Genomic DNA, 20,507 nt, shown 5'->3' with positions numbered 1-20,507 from the left:
TTTCACTACTTATTAAGATTCAGCTTCATAATTTTTTGGAAAAAAAGTATATTTTTTTCTCGGTGTTATACTGTACAGATCAAATATGATATTTTATATACAGCCACATAAGCTATAATGTGATGTTGGCAAAGTGGAGTGAACAAAGATTACAGTCAAGAGTCCTGGGATCTGTTCTAAGTTGTTGGAGGCTAAAATAAAGCTCCCCTTAAAGACTTGGAAGTTTTGGCTGAAGGAGCTAACACATTTAAATATTTCCACAGTTTTAGTCCTTGACTGGGACTTCTAACTTTGTGGACTTGAGTATTTCTCTGTAAAATGGAGGTAATAATACTTGCTCCAGAAAGCTGTTATCAGTCATGATTAAGTGAAAATATGTTGTAAACTATAAAGTTACAAAGGTTATTATAAAGTGGCCAAACATGTCCATTTTCCCAGGATAATTGTAATTCCATATTGACAAGACTCTAGGGAAAGTCCCTGCATGTTTCATTTGCAACATCTAGTGCAAATAAACTGTTTTTTGAATTATCACATCTAAATTCAGCTGCTGGTGGTTGATGCCCAAAATAAAAGATTTTGCTTAGTGATATGTCTAGAACTTAAAAAAAGATAACCCAAGACTGGAAAATTATCTCTCTCAACCCAGCCAGTTTATATATTACATGTTGAGGAGTATGTAATAGTTAAGGAAACATCCCATATTGGCTTACCAGGTGAGATTTTTATATAGAGAAAAATTGATTCAAGTTAATATCAAAGACTGGATGGAGATGAGTAGGAAAGTGGAAGAAGAGCTTTCAGTTACTACAGGAGAACAACAGCAACAAAAAAACAAAACCAAACCCGTTGCTGTCGAGTGGATTCTGACTCAGAGTCGGACCCTATAGGACAGGGTTGAACTGCCCCATAGAGTTTCCAAGGAGGGCCTGGTGGATTCAAACTGCCAACCCTTTGATTAGCAGCTGTAGCACTTAACCACTATGCCACCAGGGTTTCCCTACAGGAGAAGGAAGGGTGTAATTTACACTGCCTCAGGGATAAAAAGGAGGGAAGAGAGAAGAGAGGTAAGGTGAGGGAGAGTGAGAGAATATATAAAGAAAATTTTTATGCTGATGCTAATTGTATTTTGCAGGAGTATTGATGGCTGCCTCTTATTCCTCCTTTAAATGTGTTGCCCTGAATTGCCAGGCACCTTTAGCTTTTTGGTACCTAAAGAAGCATTAAATTTCCCCAAACTTAGACTATTTTTCTCAGGCTATTATTTGCTTTATGGTATCTGCCTTTGGTAGGAAATATTTAAGTGCTTTTTTATCAATCCTACAATACCTGATACCTTAGAAAATAGAGCTGAGCTCCCATACGAGGAAAAGATGTACTCACAGTGTTTTGTGTTGTTAAGATATACCTCTCGGATATCCTCCCGCGTGGCCACAGCCCTGGACCAGGCCAGGAGCCATGGAGAAGAGGAGTTCATAGACCTGTGCCCCTGAGTCCTGACTGTCCATATATATAGGTCAAAATAAAAACATACTTTACTAACCTTAGTCACTTATCTGAATTGGTGCTGACAATGGCTTTGGGGCTTAAATGCTCCATGGTTTTGACTTTTAAAAAGTTAACTGCTCAGTGATATTATGATGATATTATTCTTGTAAAATTTTTAGTAATGCAAGGACTGAATTAGTATGAAAGGACTTTTTTTAAAATTGTGCTCTAAGTGAAAGTTTACAAATCATCAGTGTCTCACACAAAAACCCATATACACCCTGCTACATACTCCCAGTTGCTCTCCCCGTAATGAGATAACCCGCTCCCTCCCTCCACTCTCTCTTTTCGTGTCCATTTCACCAGCTTCTAACCCCCTCTACCCTCTCATCTCACTTCCAGGGAGGAGATGCCAACATAGTCTGAAGTGTTCACCTAATCTAAGAAGCTCACTCCTCAACAGTATCCCTCTCCAAACCATTGTCCAGTCTAATACCTGTCTGAAGACTTGGCTTTGGGATTGGTTCCTGTCCTGGGCCAACAGAAGGTCTGGCGGCCATGACCACCAGGGTTCCTCTAGTCTCAGTCAGACCATTAAGTCTGGTCTTTTTATGAGAATTTGGGGTCTGCATCCCACTGCTCTCCTGCTCCCTCAGGGGTTCTCTGTTGCGTTCCCTGTCACGCCAGTCATCAATTGTAGCCGGGCACCATCTAGCTCTTCTGGTCTTAGGCTGATGTAATCTCTGGTTTATGTGGCCCTTTTTGTCTCTTGGGCTTATAATTACCACGTGTCCTTGGTGTTCTTCATTCTCCTTTGATCCAGGTGTGTTGAGACCAATTGATTCACCTTAGATGGCCACTTGCTAGCATTTAAGACCACAAATGCCACTCTCCAAGGTAGTATGCAGAATGTTTTCTTAATAGGTTTGCCAGTTGACTTAGATGTCCCTTGAAACCATGGTCCGCAAAACCCTGCCCCTGCTACAGAGGCCTTTGAAGCATTCAGTTTATTCCAGAAACTTCTTTGCTTTTTGATTAGTCCAGTTGTGCTGACCTTACTTGTATTGTGTGTTGTCTTTCTCGTCACCTAAAGTAGTTCTCATCTACTATATAATTAGTGAATACCCCCTCCCACCCACCTTCCCTCCCCCTCTCGTAACCATCAAAGAATATTTTCTTCTCAGTTTAAACTATTTCTCAAGTTCTTATAATAGTGGTCTTATACATTTGTCCTTTTGCAACTGACTAATTTCACTCAGCATAATGCCTTCCAGGTTCCTCCATGTTGTGAAATGCTTCACAGATTCATCACTGTTCTTCATTGATGCATAGTGTACTGTGGTGTGAATATACCATAATTTATCCATTCATCTGTTGATGGGCACCTTGGTTGCTTCCATCTTTTGCTGTTGTAAACAGTGCTGCAGTGAACATGGGTGTGCATATATCTGTTCGTGTAAAGGCTCTTATTTCTCTAGGATATATTCCAAGGAGTGCGATTGCTGGATCCTATGGTAGTTCTATTTCTAGCTTTTAAAGGAAGCGCCAAATCGATTTCCAAAGTGGGTGTACCATTTTACATTCTGACCAGCATTGTATAAGTATTCCAGTTTCTCTACAGCCTCTCCAGCATTTATTGTTTTGTGTGTTTTGGTTAATGCCAGCCTTGTTGGAGTGAGATGGAATCTCATTGTAGTTTTGTTTTGTATTTCTCTAATGGCTAATGATTGTGAGCATTTCCTCATGTATCTGTTAGCTACCTGAATGTCTTCTTTAGTGAAGCGTCTTTTCATATCTTTTGCCCATTGTTTAATTGTGTTATTTGTCTTTTTGTAGTTGAGTTTTTGCAGTATCATGTAGATTTTAGAGATCAGGTGCTGATGAGAAATGTCATGGCTAAAAACTTTTTCCCAGTCTGTAGGTAGTCTTTTTACTGTTTTGGTGAAGTCTTTGGATGAGTATAGGTGTTTGATTTTTAGGAGATCCCACTTACCTAGTTTTTCTTCTGCATTGTTAGTAATGTTTTGTATACTCTTTATGCCATGTATTTTTTTTTTTTTTTAGGGCTCCTAATGTTGTCCCTATTTTTTCTTCCATGATCTTTATCGTTTTAGCATTTATATTTAGGGCTTTGATCCATTTTGAGCTTGTTTTTGTGCACAGAGTGAGGTATGGGTGTAATTTCATTTTTTTGGAGATGGATATCCAGTTATGCCAGCACCGTTTATTAAAAAGTCTGTCTTTTCCCCGTTTAACTGTTTTGGGGCCTTTGTCAAATATCAGCTGTTCATATGTGGATGGATTTATGTCTGGATTCTCAATTCTGTTCCATTGGTCTATGTATCTTTTGTTGTACCAGTACCAGGCTTTTTTGACTACTGTGGTGGTATAATAGGTTCTAAAATCAAGTAGAGTAAGGCCTCCCACTTTGCTCTTCTTTTTCAGTAATGCTTTACATACCCAGGGCCTCTTTCCCTTGCGTATGAAGCTGGTGATTTGTTTCTTTATCTCATTAAAGAATGCCATTGGAATTTGAATCGGAATTGCATTAAACGTATAGACTGCTTTTGGAGAAATTGACGTTTTTATAATATAAAGTCTTCCTATCCATGAGCAAGGTATGTTTTCCACTTACGTATGTCTCTTTTGGTTTCTTGCAGAAGTGTATTGTAGTTTTCTTTGTATAAGTCTTTAACATCTCTGTTAAGATTTATTCCCAATCTTCTTGGGGGCTACTATAAATGATTTGTTGATTTCCTTTTCGATGTTCTTTTTGTTGGTGTAGAGGAACCCAATAGATTTTTGTATGTTTATCTTGTATCCCCTTACTCTGCTGAACTCTTCTATTAGTTTCAGTAGTTTTCTTGAGGATTCCCTAGGGTTTTCTGTGTATAAGATCATGTCATCTACAAATAGAGATAATTTTACTTATTCCTTGCCAATCTGTATGCCCTTTATTTCTTTATCCAGCCTAATTGCTCTGGCTAGGACCTCCAACACAATGTTGAATAAAAGCGGTGATAAAGGGCATCCTTGTATGGTTCCCGTTTTCAAGGGAAATGCTTTCAGGCTCTCTCCATTTAGGATGATGTTGGCTGTTGGCTTTGTATAAATGCCTTTTATTATGTTGAGGAATTTTCCTTCTATTCCTGTTTTGCTGAGAGTTTTTATCATAAATGGGTGTTGAACTTTGTCAAATGCCTTTTCTGCATCAATTGATAAAATCATGTGATTCTTTTGTTTTATTTATGTGATGGATTACATTAATTGTTTTTCTAACGGTGAACCATCCTGCATACCTGGTATGAATCCCACTTGGTCATGGTGAACTGTTTTTTTGATATGTTGTTGATTTCTATTGGCTAGAATTTTGTTGAGGATTTTTGCATCTGTGTTCATGAGGGAGGGATATAAGTGTGTAAGTTTCTTTTTTTGTGGTGTCTTTACCTGGTTTTGGTATCAGGGATATGCTGGCTTCATAGAATGAGTTTGGGAATATTGCGTCCTTTTCTATGCTCTGAAATACCTTTAGTAGTAGTGGTGTTAACTCTTCTCTGAAAGTTTGGTAGAAGTCTGCAGTGAAGCCGTGCAGACCAGGGCTTTTTTTTTGTCGGAAGTTTTTTGATTACCTTTTCGATCTCTTCTTTTGTAATGGGTCTATTTAGTTTTTCTACTTCTGTTTGTGTTAGTTTAGGTAGGTAGTGTGTTTCTAGGAAATCATCCATTTCTTCTAGGTTTTCAAATTTGTTAGAGTACAGTTTTTCATAGCAATCTGATATGATTCTTTTAATTTCATTTGGGTCTGTTGTAATATCGCCCATCTCATTTCTTATTCGGGTTATTTGCTTCCTCTCCTGTTTTTCTTTTTTCAGTTTGGCCAATGGTTTATCAATTTTGTTGATTTTTTTCAAAGAACCAGCTTTTGATCTTGTTAATTCTTTCATTTGTTTTTCTGTTTTCTATTTCATTTAGTTCTGCTCTAATTTTTATTATTTGTTTTCTTCTGGTGCCTGAGGGTTTCTTTTGTTACTCTCTTTCTGTTTGTTCCAGTTGTAGGGATAATTCTTTGATTTTGTCCCTTTCTTCTTTTTGGACGTGTGCATTTATTGATATAAATTGACCTCTGAGCACTGCTTTCACTGTGTCCCAAAGGTTCTGATAGTGTTTTCATTCACACTGGATTCTATGAATTTCTTTATTCCATCCTGAATGTCTTCTATATTCCAGTCTTTTTTGAGCAGGATGTTGTTCGGTTTCCAAGTGTTTGATTTCTTTTCCCTGCTTTTTTTGTCATTGGTTTCCACTTTTAATGGCCTTAGGGTCAGAGAAGATGCTTTGTAATATTTCAGTGTTTTGAATTCTGCTCAGGCTTGCATCATGAGCTAATATTCTCTATTCTAGAGAATGTTCCATGTGCATTAGAAAAGAAAGTATACTTGGTTCCTGTTGGGTGGAGTGTTCTGTATATGTCTGTGAGGTCAAGGTGGTTGATTGTGACATTTAGATCTTCCAAGTCTTTATTGAGCTTCTTTCTGGATATCCTATCTGTCACTGAAAGTGTTGTGTTGAAGTCTCCCAGTATTAATTGTGGAGCTTTCTATCTCACTATTCAGTGCTCTTAGAGTTTGTTTTATGTATCTTGCAGCCCTGTCATTGGGTGCAGAAATATTTAATATGGTTATATCTTCTTGGTATATTGTCCTTTAATCATTATATAGTGTCCTGCCTTATCTTTCTGATGGATTTAACTTTAAAGTCTGTTTTGTCAGAAATTAGTATTACCAATCCTACTCTTTTTTGGTTGTTTGCTTGATATATTTTTTTCCATCCTTTGAGTTTTAGTTTGTTTGTGCCTCTAAGATGTGTCTCTTTTAGGTAGCATATAGATGGATCGTGTTTTTTTAACCCATTCTGCCACTCTCTATCTTTTTATTGGTGCATTTAGTCCATTTACATTCAGTGTAATTATGAATAGGTATGAATTTAGTGCTATCATTTTGATGTCTTTTTGTGTGTTTTTGACAGTTTCTTTTTCCCACTTAGTTTTATGTGCTGCGTAGATTATCTTTATATGTTGTCCTTTCCTCATATTCGTTCTTGTTGGTTTTGTTTCTGCTGAGTCTCTATTTTTTTCTTGTATTTTATTATGATGAGTAGGATAGTTTGTCTCCTTTGATGTTACCTTATTATGTACTCCAGTTTTTCTAGATTTAAACCTAACTTTTATTTCTTTGTATCACCTTATCTTCCTCTCCATATGTAAGATTTATGATTACATTTCTCAGTCCCTCTTTATTGTTTTAATGTTGTCTCCTTTTATATCATAACATCGCTGTTACCCTTTTTTGATTTTTTTCTTTTTTTCAATCTTGCCTTGTATTTATTTTGAATTTCCTTGTCTGGGTTGACTTCTGATTGCTCTGTCAAGTGTTTGAGTCTTAGGTTGATACCTGATATTATTGATTTTCTAACCAGAGATCTCCCCTTAGTATTTCTTGTAGTTTTGGTTTGGTTTTTACTAATTCCCTAAACTTCTGTTTATCTGGAAATGCCCTAATTTCACCTTCATATTTTAGAGATAGTTTTGCTGAATATATGATTTTTGGCAGACAATTTTTTTTCCTTCAATTTTTTAAATAAGTCATCCCATTGCCTTCTTACCTGCATGGTTTCTGCTGAGTAGTCTGAGTTTATTCTTATTGGCTCTCCTTTGTAGGTGAGTTTTCGTTTATCCCAGCAGCTCTTAAAATTCTCTCTTTATCTTTGGTTTTGGTAAGTTTGATTATAATATGTCTTCGTGAGTTTCTTTTCAGTTCTACATTGTGTGGAGTTCGATGAGCATCTTGGATAGATATCTTCTCATCTTTCACGATATCTGGGAAGTTTTCTGCCAACAAATCTTCGGCAATTCTCTCTGTATTTTCTGTTATCCCTCCGTTCTGGAACTCCAATTACTTGTAGGTTATTTCTCTTATAAAGTCCCACGTGATTCTTAACGTTTCTTCATTTTTTTTAATTGTTTTATTTGATTTTTCTTCAAATATATTAGTGCCAAGTCATTTATCTTCATGTTCAGAAGTTCTGGCTTCTACTTTCTCAGTTCTGCTCCTCTGACTTTCTATTGAGTTGTCTACTTCTGAAATTTTATTGTTAATCTTCTGAATTTCTGATTGCTATCTGTCTTTTTTCCAGCTTATTAAATCTTTCATTATGTTCCTGAATAATCTTTGTAATTCCTTCAGTTGCTTTATCTGTGTGTTCCTTGGCTTGTTCTGCGTAATGCCTCATTTCCTTCCTGATGTCTTGAAGGGTCCTGTATATTAAACTTTTTTATTCTGACTCTTATAATTCCAGGAATGCACTTTCATCTAGAAGATCCTGGATTCTTTGTTTTGAGATCTTGTTGAGGTGATCATGGTCTGTTTCTTTATGTGACTTGATATTGACTGTTGTTTCTGAGACATCTGTAAGTTATTGTATTAGTTTATGTTTGCTTACTGTGTCTTAGCTTCTTGCTTTGTTTTGTTTTGATATGCCCAGGTAGGTTGCTTAGAGTGAGCTAGCATGATTATTGTCACCTTTGGAGCTCTGACGTCCTGTCCCAAAATGGCTATAGCTGTCACCAGGTACATCAGTCTAGGAGTCAGTTCACTTTTTTTGTATGAATTCAGCTCAGGTGTCCAGGTATGTGGTATAGGCTCTATCCTACAGTCTTGGAGGGCGGGAGTGATTGGTGTAGGTACCAGTATCTTGTTGCAGCCGGGTGTCATGCTCTGAACAAGGCAGGGGGTTGAGAACCGACCCCTGAGTGTCTCTGAGGAAAGTGCATCCCTGTTCCCTAGAGCATGCAGGTGGGTGGGTTCTGCAGAAGGACTATCGCCACCCAGTGTTTTTGCTTTTAAGGACTGGGAGGTATCAGTTATCCTTGGACCCTTGTCGCAGATGGCTGGGTGACCCGAGTGGATCTACCAGTCCTTAGGCCCCTGATGTGGGTAGGTGGGGACCGTTTATAATAGGCAAAGCAATGTCAAACATCAAACACCCACCTCTCCTCCGCACAACTGAAACGGCTGGAGTCTGCCAACAAGGGCCTATTCTCCTGAAATAGACCCACACATGTCCACGCAGAGAGGAAAGGTGCTCAAAGTCCACAGACCGTTTATGGCTGGACAGGAGCTGCGTCTGTCCTGAGCTCCCCCGGTTAGTGGAGCTGGCAAATTATCTTTTCCCCCAAATGCAAACTTTTTCCTTCTGCAAGGCTGGGACGATGGCTCTAGGCGCTCAACATTACCTATCTCAGCCCCAGGGAATTCAACTGTTGAAGCTGGCTCGGGGTGGGGGGGCACGGTAAAATATACGCAAGTACTTAGCTTTTGCCAAGAGCATCGTTGTTCTCTGGTTCCGGAGGTGTGAGTAGGCTGTGTGGGTGGCTGCTTCTTACTGAGGAAACTGCAGCTGAACGCTAGTACCAGCCCACTGCTGCGGCTCCGCGAATGGTGCCTGAGGGCTCCCTGCGATTCAGGTCTGGTAACTCCTCTGTGCTTCTGAACCGTCTATTTCTCCCCCTGCCCCTCTGTTTATTTTCTAAGCTTGCCTTTGATGCTCAGGGCACCTAGCTTGTCGCAAATATACTTGTTTCACTTGTTTTTTTGCGTGTTTGTCATCAAGAGGGCTCGCCGGAAGCATCTGTCAATTCTGCTATCTCGGCTCCTCCTCTGAAAGGACATTTTTAATAATTTTATGTAATGTAATCAAATCTTTGACTTTTGCTGTTGTAAAGTTTGTAAAATTAAAACTACCTAAAATTATGACTGTATTGTAGTCTTTATTTAGGTTTATAATAATGCAAATTAAGATATATAACTTTTTGTTTTGTATGTATATTTTTTCTAATAATATATAATGAAAACAGGTGTAATGAGTTATGGTCAAGATTAAGTCATATAATCTTAATTCATCTAAGAGCTGCCCCCTGTTGCTCATTTTTCCATTTTTTTAAAAGTAGTTTGCAGATGAAAAAGCCATGTTAATGTGTTGGCATTAAGCACCATTTCTTAGAAACCAGGAAATTCCTAAGTTATAGTTCCTGTAGCAACCACATCAACATTATTTCTGTGTGTATAATAATTATTTCACTTTTCCTGTTATATGTATACTTTTAAAATGCTCTATGTGCCAAGTTAAGCAAGTATTTATTAAGGTAGGGCTGTAAACCTTGTAATTTGCTGACTTTTAACTTTTTAACTTCCTACTTTGCTTTGGTAAGTTGGATAATGCAATTTTATTTATACTAAAAAAAACCCAAACCCATTGCTGTCGAGTTGATTCCAACTCATAGTGACCCTATATATATATATACTCTAGTTTGGTGGGGTGGATAATACAATTTAATTTATATAGTTAATATAAATATATTTGTATTCAAAATGCTAGTGGATATTTTCAACCATCACACTGTGAATACCTTAGAGAAAAAAAAAGACTAATTTGCTCAGTCTTACTAATTTTATTTCATTCTACTTTCCCCCAGCCACCCCAGACACCTTCTGTATTGAATTTCTCAGAGATCTCCAAACATCATCCCTATCATCTTCTGCTCCTTTGCGTATTTTGTCCCCTCTGCTGTCCCTTACTCACCTTGCCATGTGGATGTTTACTTATATTTTAAAATTTAAGTTCTGCCTATTCTTTCCTTACCGTCCACGTCTTCCCCAGTGCCGTATGCCTATTTCAGTTTGAATGTGCTTTGATTTGTTGATTTCTCTCTCACCTCACAGTGGAACAGTTTTGTTACATTTTTCGTCTTTCTTCCTTAGCATTTAATATTCCACACACCATGTAGTGGGTGCTTAATAAATGTTTGTTAGGTGAAATAAATAAAATGTATTCATGCATACTTGACTATTATATTATTCAGGTAACATGTTCATCTGCCATAGCTTAAAAAGATAGGGTTCAGGACAATATACATTTAGAGTTGAGAGTTATTGAAGCTCTGTATTTTTTATGACTATAAAAGAAATAATATCTTAATTAAAAATAGTATCTCAAGCCCTATTGATAAAAACAGCCATTAGAATGTATTCATATAAACGTCTTCCTTTTCAAAGAGTTAGAAATGATAGGATGGTATACATTAACCATTCATATGGGGTGGGTAAATCTTACTCTATAGTATACCTGGACATATGTCCAGAGGCATATAGATTTCAGATACTTTTTTATAGGGATACAAAGTAAGCATTTTTCTTTACATATTTGTCTTAGACATCTAGTGCTACTATAACAGAAGTACCACAAGTGGATGGCTTTAACAAACAGAAGTTTATTTTCTCACAGTCTAGTAGGCTGTAAGTCTGAATTCAGGGCATCAGCTCCAGGGAAAGGCGTTCTCTGTCAGCTCTGGAGGAAGGTCCTTGTCATCAGTCGTCCCCTGGACTGGGAGCTTCTCCACACAGGAACCCTGGGTCCAAAGGACACACTCTGCTCCCAGCGTGGCTTTCTTGGTGGTATGAGATTCCCGTGTCTCTCTACTTGCTTCTCTCTTTTATATCTCAAAAGAAATTGGCTTAAGACACTATCTAATGTTGCAGGTCTCATCAATATAACTGCTGATAATCCATCTCATTAACATCATGGTGATAGGATTTACAATACATAGGGAAATCACATCAGATGACAAAATGGTAGATAGTCATGCAATACTGGGAATCATGACCTAGCCAAGTTGATGCACATATTTTGGGGGGACACAATTCAGTCCATGACAATGTTACACTGTGCTTTTGGCCCCATGTTTATCCATGTAATTTTATGATTCCATGTCCAAAATAAAATAGCTGAAGGAGAACTAATTTAAAATGAACAAATATTTTCCTGTGGAAGTTCCTAAAAGAGCTGAGCTAGAATTTTCCACTCTTCCCGCGGAATTATTTTCTGAAATACTATGTATTATAACTAACTATTAGCAAATATATTCTTGTGAGCTTCCTCAAAAGAAATTCTCAGATGCTTCCTTTATCTTTTGTTCCTGAAATAAATTGAAGGGAAAAAAAGGAAAGAAAAGGAAAATTAAAAATAAACAAGCTCTCTCATACCTTAACTTTATGATTTCAAATATATGAGTTTTTTAAAAGGTTTTATTAATTAAAAAATTACATAATGCTTTATTTATCTTGCTCGATAAAAACAGAAGACTTGTCAGTTAACCAACAGCAAGTATTTATTAAGAATCTTTATCAAACTCTGCTATGCCATGTTGAGTTTGCAAAAACATATAGTACATAGCTGTTATCCTCAAGTTTATAACAGAAAAAAATGTTAAATACACGTACAACTTTTAATGTATTTTTAAGTCATAAAGTAGGAAGACATTGAGTGTTCCAAGAGTTAAAGAATTTTAAAACTAAAAGATATTTTAGACATAATCTAATTCAATATCTCATTTTACTAACAAGAGAACAGAAGTCTGAAATGGTTGTTACCTCAAAACTACATGCAGAGTCAGACTACTGGTTAATGTCAGAACCAAGGATAGAACCCACATTTCCTGACTTTAGACTAGTACTCTTTGCATTTGTAAGCACCGATGAGCCTGTATGGATTGGGCTTGAACTCATAAAGGAGATAGGTATTGAAATGTGTGAGTAGATACTGGGGAGAAGAGTTGGTGCTCTATAATGGAGGAAACAATACTTTGGGAGAATAAAGCTCAGAAGATCTGTGAAAAAACAAAGGAAATGGCCTAATGAGAGTGGAAGACACACAGGGAATTAATGTTAGTGAGTTAGTTAGGTAATGATGAGAATGAAGGATTGAAGCAAAGTAAGACCAGGGACAGGATGACAAGTAGGTTGGATTATCAGGTTACAAACCTAAGGTTGTGGTGGTAGGAATAAAGTAGAAAATGCAAATCCACAAGACATTTTTAGGGGGAAAAGTAATAGAACTAGATGGCAGTTTTATGTAGAGAATAAAGGAAAGAAGAGTATAGAAGAATGGTATTCCCATGAACAGAGATAAAATAACTTGGAAGGAGGACTGTGGTGAATTGAGTTTTGTGTGTGAAATTAAGATTGTTTCAGTTACAAGGGATTTTGGAAATCATCTTATCCATGCTCAGTTTGGGGATAATATGAAGCAGCCATCCAACTGAATATATCTCTAGGGGATATGGAAATATAGCACTGAAACGAAAGGGCCAAAGTGTAGATTTTGGAATCTTATCTATATGATCATGTTGAAATTGTATGTAAGAGTATGTAAGCTAAAGGAATAAGGGTAGAAAAACCATAAAGGGTGAAGGGTGGGAGATATTACCTACGATTGAAAGGGAAAGGGAGAAGTAGAGTAGCTAAAAAAAGAGATAGAAAAGAATGAATTAAAAATGTAGGTCTGTAGTTTAGAGCAAGATGACAGCGTGAGCATCATCATCAGAACAAAACAAAAAGACAAAACCACAAGTGGAAACTGGCAGAACCAACTGTCAGAACTCTGGACACCAATCCAAGGGTTACAGTAACCAAGAGAAAGCTGAATCAAGATAAAGGCAACATCTAAACAGTAGGAAGGCTTTGGTTTTCTGCTTGCCCATGCCCCATTCCCTCTCTAGCTTGATGTGGCCATCTTAAAGCAGTAGCAGCCCACACTCCCAGAGAAAGCCTAGCCTTTGACTTTAGGCATAGTAGAGCAGACTTTAGAAAGTTATTGTGTATGTGTGTTTTAACCAGTCTGGGGACTGTCCGAAGGACCGAAGCAAGGTACTTGTCTTGGTTTGGCCTGTCTCAGAGCTCATGCAGGCCTGAAGGGCAGCAGGCAACAACCTAAGGCTGTAACCACCTATATTCTCCTGGGGCTAAGGAGTGTGATTAAAGCATCCGAGAGGCACCGTGGTGGTTAACTTGGCTAGGCTATGATTCTTAGTGGTGTGGCATGTGTTCTTCCATAATGTAATTACCTTCCATTTTGGTTATCTGATGTAAGAAGCCAATCAGTCAAAAGGGGAGTTTCCAATAAAGAGAAATTATAAAAGAAACCAAACAGAAATACTGCAGCTGAAAAGCACAATGACTGACAAGAAAAATTCACTAGTGGGGTTCAACAGCAGATTTGTGCTGGCAGAAGAAACAGTCAGCAAACTTGAAGATAGGACAATTGAAACTATCAACTCTGTGGAGCAAACAGGAAAAAGAATGAAGAGAAGTGGACAGAACCTGAGAAACTTTTGTGGCATCATTATGTGTACCAGTGTGCATTATGGAAGTCCTTGAAGGAGAAGATAGAAAGGCACAGAAAGAATATTTGAAGAACTAATGGCTGAAAACTTGCCATATTTGATGAAAGATGTGAATCTACACAACCCAAGATGCTTAATGAACTCCAAGTAGGATAAACCCAAAGAAATCCACACTGAAACACACTGCATTTAAACTATTGAAAACCAGAGGTAAAGAGAGACTCTTGAAAGCAACAACAGAAAAGTGAATCATCACATACAAGGGATTCTCCATACGATTATGTGCTGATTTCTCCACTGAAGTGATGGAGGCCAGAAGGCAGTGGGATGACATATTTAAAGTACTGAAAGAAAAGAACAGTCAACTAAGAAGTCTCTAGCTGGCAAATCTGTTCTTCAGAAATGAGGGTAAAATTAAGACATTGCCAGACAAACAAAAGCTGATAGTTTGTTATCCTGAGATCTGTGTACATGAAATGCTTAAAGGGAGCCCTTGAGGTTGAAGTGAAATATACTAGACAGTAACTTGAAGCCATATGACTCTAGTAAAGGTAGTTTCATAGGTAAATATAAAGGTGAGTTTTACTGTATTTTTGGTTTGTAACTCTACTCGTTATATCTTACACAGATTAAAAGAGAAATGCATAAAAATAATTATAAATTAAGCTTATTGGGCTCACAGTATACACAGATGTAATTTGTGACAGCACCACCATGAAGAGGGGTTGAGGAGCAGTATAAGAACAGAGTTTTTGTATGTTAGTGATGTTAAGTTGGAATCCATTTAAATTAGGTTGTTATAAATTTAGGGTGTTGTCTTAGTTACCTAGTGCTGTATTTGTAGTAATAGATACTACAAATGGGTGACCTTAAAGAACAGATGTTTGTATTTTCTTGCAGATAAGGAGGTTAGAAGTCTGACTTCAGGGTGTAGCTCTAAAGGGTGGTCCTTCCTTGTTGGGATCCCTAGGAGTCCCTTGGTTTCCTTCGCATTCCTTGGTTCCTATTTTCCCCTTGTATGTGTTTCTGTTTTTTTTTTTTTTTTGCGCTCTTTTCATAATTCTGATGTGATTAGGTTTGGGACTCCCCTCTTCTGGTGTAACCTCATCACCATAACAAAAGAAAACCCTATTTCCATCCACAGGTACAGGGACCGAGACTTCAGTGCATATTTTGGGGGACACAGTTCAATTCAGACAGATGTTAAATGGAATCCCCATGGTAACCACAGAGAAAATATCTAAAAAATACGCACTAAAGAAGGAGAAGGGGATCAAAATGGTTCACTACAAAACATCAGCTAAACACAAAAGTAGGCAGTATTTTAGGAAATGAGTGTCATTAGTCATTAGGGAAATGCAAATCAAAACCACAATGAAGATATTACTTCATATCCACTAAGATGGCTATTATCAGCAAAAAAGGAAATAGCAGGTATTGGTGAGGATGTGGAGAAATTGGAACCCTTATTCATTACTGCTGAGAATGTAAAATGGTGTAGCCTCTATAGAAAACAGTTCGGTGGTTTCTCGAAAAGTTAAATTAAAATGCCGTTTGACCCAGCAATTTCACTTTTTAGGTATATAACCAAAAGACTTGAAAACAAGGACTCAAATAGATAATTGTACATCATTTTTCATTGCAGCATTATTAACAGTAGCTAAAAGATGGAAAAACCCAAGTGTCCATCAGCAGATGAATGGATAGACAAAATGTGGTATATGCATACAATGGAATATTATTCAGCCATAAAGAGAAATGAAGTTCTGATACATGCTGTGACATGAATGAATCATGAAAACATTGTACTAAGTGAAATGTCAGACACAAAAGGACAAATATTCTATGATTCCACTTTTATGAAATGTCTACAATAGACAGATGCATAGATGTAAAAGTTTATTAGTGGTTACCAGAGGCTGGGGTGTGTGATAGAGAGTTATTGCTTAAGGGGCACAATATGGTGAATGTAATTAATGTCACTGAATTGTACACTTAAAGCTGGTTAAAATGGCAAATTTTTTTTGTTGTTATCTATGTTGTACAATTAAAAAAAAAAACAAACGAAATCTAGAGGTTATGCTCCACCAAAACTGCAGATTAAAAGAGACTTAGAAACCTATCAACCAATTACATCCTGATTCAAACTGTAAAACATACACATATTTATGAGAGACAATTAGGAGATCTGAATTCTGACTGAATATCTGATGATATTAAGAATTACTATTAAATTTTTATGTGTGAGAATGATATTTGGGTTATATTTTTAAAAGTTTTTACATTTTAGCTATAAAGTGAAATATTTATAGAAAGTAAATGTAAGTGTGGCAAGGAAATGGTTAAGAGCACCATAGGCTTTGATTTCGGGCAGAGCTAGGTTGGAGTCCATCCTCTACCCTCAACTAGCTTTGTTGCAGTTGTAGTTAATTCTTGTTTTATTCCAGCTGTAGAAAGGAGTAGTATACTACCCACATTATATGTAAGGGTGACTGTGAGCATTAAAAAACAGCCAGTAAAGAGCCTAGCTGAATGCTTGGCACATATGTATGCTCGATAAATGTTACGGGATATTTAGGACCATAGAATCTACAGACAAAGAGATATTACTGATTCTGAAACACAAAATAAGAAACTAACAGGGAACATCTGAAAGATGGGTTTTGGGTAAAGCAGTATAATAGAAGTCATAAAGCAGTTTAATCAGGTACACATTTATATGTAAGCTGTGCAATGGTGAGTCAACTTTGAAATAGAGTGCAGTTCAAAGAATAAGAATCAAGGAAATTTTGTTGTTCTTGATATTAAAAGGATCACTAAACCAAACAAAACCAAACCCACTGCCATGGAGTTGATTCCGACTCATAGCGACCCTATAGGACAGAGTGGAACTGCCCCATAGAGTTTCCAAGGAGCTCCTGGCGGATTTGAACTGCCGACCTCTTGGTTAGCAGCCATAGCACTTAACCACTGCACCACCAGGATTTCCAAAGGATCACTACTGGGTGTTAATGCAGGCTTACTGTAAAGTGTAGAATTTTAGGTTTTCTTTTTTTTGATATTATAATTTATTTTTATTAATTTTTTAGTGTATTTTAGATGAAGTTTTACAGAATAAACTGTTTCTCATTTAACAGTCAGAATTTTTTTATACACATTGTTCTATGGCATTGGCTGACAACCCCACAACATATGTCTGCACTCTCCCTTTTCAACCTTGGGTTCCCTATTACCAGCTTTTGTGTTCCCTCCTGCCTCCTAGTTCCTGCCTCTGGGCTGGTATAACCTCTTTAGTTTCATTTTGTTTTATGGGCCTGTCCAATCATTGGCTGCATGGTGAACCTCACCACACTCTCAGGGTTTCCCCAGTCTGTCAGACCAGCAAGTCTGGTCTTTCTTTTTGAGTTAGAATTTTGTTCTGTATTTTTCTCCAGCTCTGTCTAGGTCCCTCTATTGTGATCCTTGTCAGAGCAGTCAGTGGTGGTAGCCAGGCACCATATAGTTGTACTGGCCTTAGTCTTGTGGAAGTCATGCTAGATGTGATCCATTAGTCCTTTGGACTAATCTTTCCCTTTTATCTTTAGTTTTCTTCATTCGTCCTTGCTCCTGAAGGAGTGAGACCAGTGGAGTATCCTAGATGGCAGGTCACACGCTTTTAAGACCCCAGACACTACTCACCAAAGTAGAATGTAGAACATTTCCTTTATAAACTATGTTATGCCATTTGAGCTAGATGTTTCCCGGGACCATGGCCCCCATAGCCCTCAGTTCAGTCCCGCAGGGAGTTTAGATGTGTCTATGGAGTTTCCATGACTGTTCCTTGTACAAGTTGTGCTGGCTTCCCCAGTATTGTGTACTGTCTTACCTTCACCAAAGTTACCATTTATTTATCCTTCCCCTCCCTTGTAACCATCAAAGATTGTTTCTTTTTGTGTGTAAACCTTCTCATGAGTTTTTATAGTAATGGCCTTATACAGTATTTGTCCTTTTGTGATTGACTTATTTCACTCAGCATAATGCCTTCCAGATTCATCCATGTTATGAGGTGCTTCACAGATTGATCATTGTTCTTCATCATTACGTAATACTCCATTGTGTGTATGTACCACAGTGTGATTAGCCACTCATCTGCTGATGGGCATCTAGGTTGTTTCCATCTTTTTGCTATTGTGAACAGTGCTGTCATGAGCATGGGTGTGCATATGTCTATTTGTGTGACGGCTCTTATCTGTCTAGAATTTATTCCTAGGAGTGGGATTGCTGGATTAATGGAAACCCTGGTGGCGTAGTGGTTAAATGCTGCAGCTGCTAACCAAAGGGTCGGCAGTTCTAATCCTCCAGGTGCTCCTTGGAAACTCTGTGGGGCAGCTCTACTCTGTCCTGTAGGGTCGCTATGAGTCAGAATTGACTTGACGGCACTGGGTTTGGTTTGGTTTTTTGGTATGGTATTTCTATCTCTAGCTTTCTGAGGAAGCGCAATATCATTTTCCAAAATGGTTGCATCATTTTGCATTCCCAGCAGCCATGCATAAGAGTTCTGATCTCCCCGCAGCCTCTCCAACATTTGTTATTTTCTGTTTTTTTTGGTTCATGCCAGTAATGCGGGGGTGAGACGGTATCTCACCTTGGTTTTGATTTGCATTTCTGTAATGGCTAGTCATCACGAGCATTTCCTTATGTGTCTGTTGGCTGCTTGAATGTCTTGTTTGGTGAAGTGTCTGTTCATTTCCTTTGTCCATTTTTTAATTGGATTATTTGTCTTTTTCTTGTAGAGGTGTTGGATTTTCTTCTAGATTTTAGAGATTAGACCTTTGTCTGATTTGTAATAGTCAAAAATTTTTTCCAGTCTATAGGTTCTCTTTTTACTGTTTTGGTGAAGTCTTTTGATGAGCATAAGTGTTTAATTTTTAGAAGATCCCAGTTACCTAGCGTATCCTCTGGAGTTTGTGTGTTGTTGGTTGTGGTTTGTATCCTATTAATGCCATGCTTAGGGCCTCTAGTATTGATCCTGTTTTTTCTTCCATGAACTTTGTAGTATTTGGCTTTATATTTAGGACTTTGATCCATTTTGCATTTGTTTTTGTATATGGTGTTAGGTATGGGTCCTGTTTCATTTTTTTGCAGATGGACATCCAGCTTTTCTAGCACCATTTGTTAAAAAGACTGTCTTTTCCCCATTTGATGGACTTTAGGCTCTTGTTGATGATCAGGTGACCATAGGTGGGTGAATTTACATCTGGGCTCTCAATTCTGTTCCATTGGTCAATGTATCTGTCGTTGTACCAGTACCAGGCTGTTATGACTACCGTAGCTGTATAGTAGGTTCTGAGATCAGGTAGTGCAAGTCATCCTACTTTATTGCTTTACTTCTCTGGGCTTCTTCCCTTTCCATATAAAGTTAATGATAATTTTTTCCATCTCTTTAAAGAAATGTTTTTGGTATTTGGATTGCGAGGATTTTAGATTTTCGTTTGAGAGTTGCACATATCTTTGGAAAAATAAAAAATGAAGTTTTTGCATTTGAATTTAGGGTAATGTATGCTTACAGACGGCTAGGTTATCTCTGTGCTTGTTTCAATTATATGTGTAGTAAAACCTGCAAAAGCTGGAATGCGTGTAAGGTGGAAACCTGTCACAGAGGAAAACTCAAATAATTTCCACTAAAAGCAATGATAGAAAAGTAGTAAGATTGCACCATGTCAAAGGCAGAAAACTTTTGAGACCCAGAAAAACAAGGCAGGCCCGTTGAGTTCCGGCTCTCGCAGTTTTAACTATACAAACATTTTTGAGTGGAATATACCTTATTTTCAGGCTTATAAAAATCATTTGGATATGGTTTCAAACTGCTTTGCCATAATATACCTGAATTTCTAATCACCACTGTTCTACTGCATTTAATATCTTCACCATATTGCTTCTCTAATGAAGGTATCTGTGTATTTTTTGTTTAGGCCCTTGGCCATTGAAATAAATAGGTGAAGCAAGTATGTTTCCACTTCCTTTTTTTTTTTTTTTTTTGGTATTCTTGGAATAAAGGATTATTTATTTTTTCATACAAGACTAATGGTGCCTCGTATTTTTAATATTTGGCTAAATGAGAGTTCAACTTATGAAATTTTCTATTAGCAATGTATTCATAAATGTTTCAGAAATCATTAACTTTTATCTTTTTCTGACCCCTAATCCCAAAACTCATTTGAAAAGTAAATGTAGAAAAAACCCAAAAGAAAAACAAACAAAGCATTTCAGAAAACTTTTTATAAATTCAGCTCTTTTGACTTGGAGATTTTTAGGGAGGATGGAATTATGTATACCATAGGAGTCCCTGGAAACCCTGGTGGTGTAGTGGCCAAGTGCTGCAGCTGCTAACCAAAGGGTCGGCAGTTCGAATCCACCAGGTACTCCTTGGAAACTCTATGGGGCAGTTCTGCTCTGTCCTATGGGGTTGCTATAGGGTTGCTATGAGTTGGAGTTAACTCAATGGCAATGCGTGGCTTATAGGAGTCCCTGAGTGGCACAAACAATTAAGCATTTAGCTCCTAACCAAGAGGTTGGCGATTCAAGTCCACCCAGAGGCTCCTCAGAAGAAAGGCCTGGCAGTCTACTTTTGAAAGGTCATAGCCATTGAAAACCCTATTGAGCACAGTTCTACTCTGACACATGTGGGGTCACCATGAATTGGAACTGACTTGATGGCAGCTGGTTTGGTTTTGGTTGTATGCATATTGTTTTATCATATAAGCTACTGACTACATTTTTATTCTTGCCATATTAGCAAATATTT

The 20,507-nt window shown here is 37.6% G+C and overlaps 1 protein-coding gene across 3 annotated transcripts in view; it reads left to right on the top strand.

Annotated features, from left to right (window-relative positions):
• The window catches only part of COMMD10 (COMM domain containing 10), a 265,137-nt gene that overhangs the window by 129,824 nt on the left and 114,806 nt on the right, over nucleotides 1–20,507 (top strand). Inside the window, exon 6 of one of the 3 annotated variants that reach the window (XM_064276099.1) lies at nucleotides 1,891–19,735. The exons of the other annotated variants lie outside the window; for them this stretch is intronic. Coding sequence (XP_064132169.1) covers nucleotides 1,891–1,914 — 24 coding nt within the window. The 3' untranslated portion in view covers nucleotides 1,915–19,735. Of the gene's footprint in view, nucleotides 1–1,890; nucleotides 19,736–20,507 lie in introns of those variants that run through there. 3 annotated transcript variants of the gene reach the window in all.

The sequence above is a fragment of the Loxodonta africana genome, chromosome 2, assembly GCF_030014295.1.
Source record: "Loxodonta africana isolate mLoxAfr1 chromosome 2, mLoxAfr1.hap2, whole genome shotgun sequence".
Taxonomy (NCBI): Eukaryota; Metazoa; Chordata; class Mammalia; order Proboscidea; family Elephantidae; genus Loxodonta; species Loxodonta africana.
This window is presented reverse-complemented; position numbering and strand designations above follow the sequence as displayed.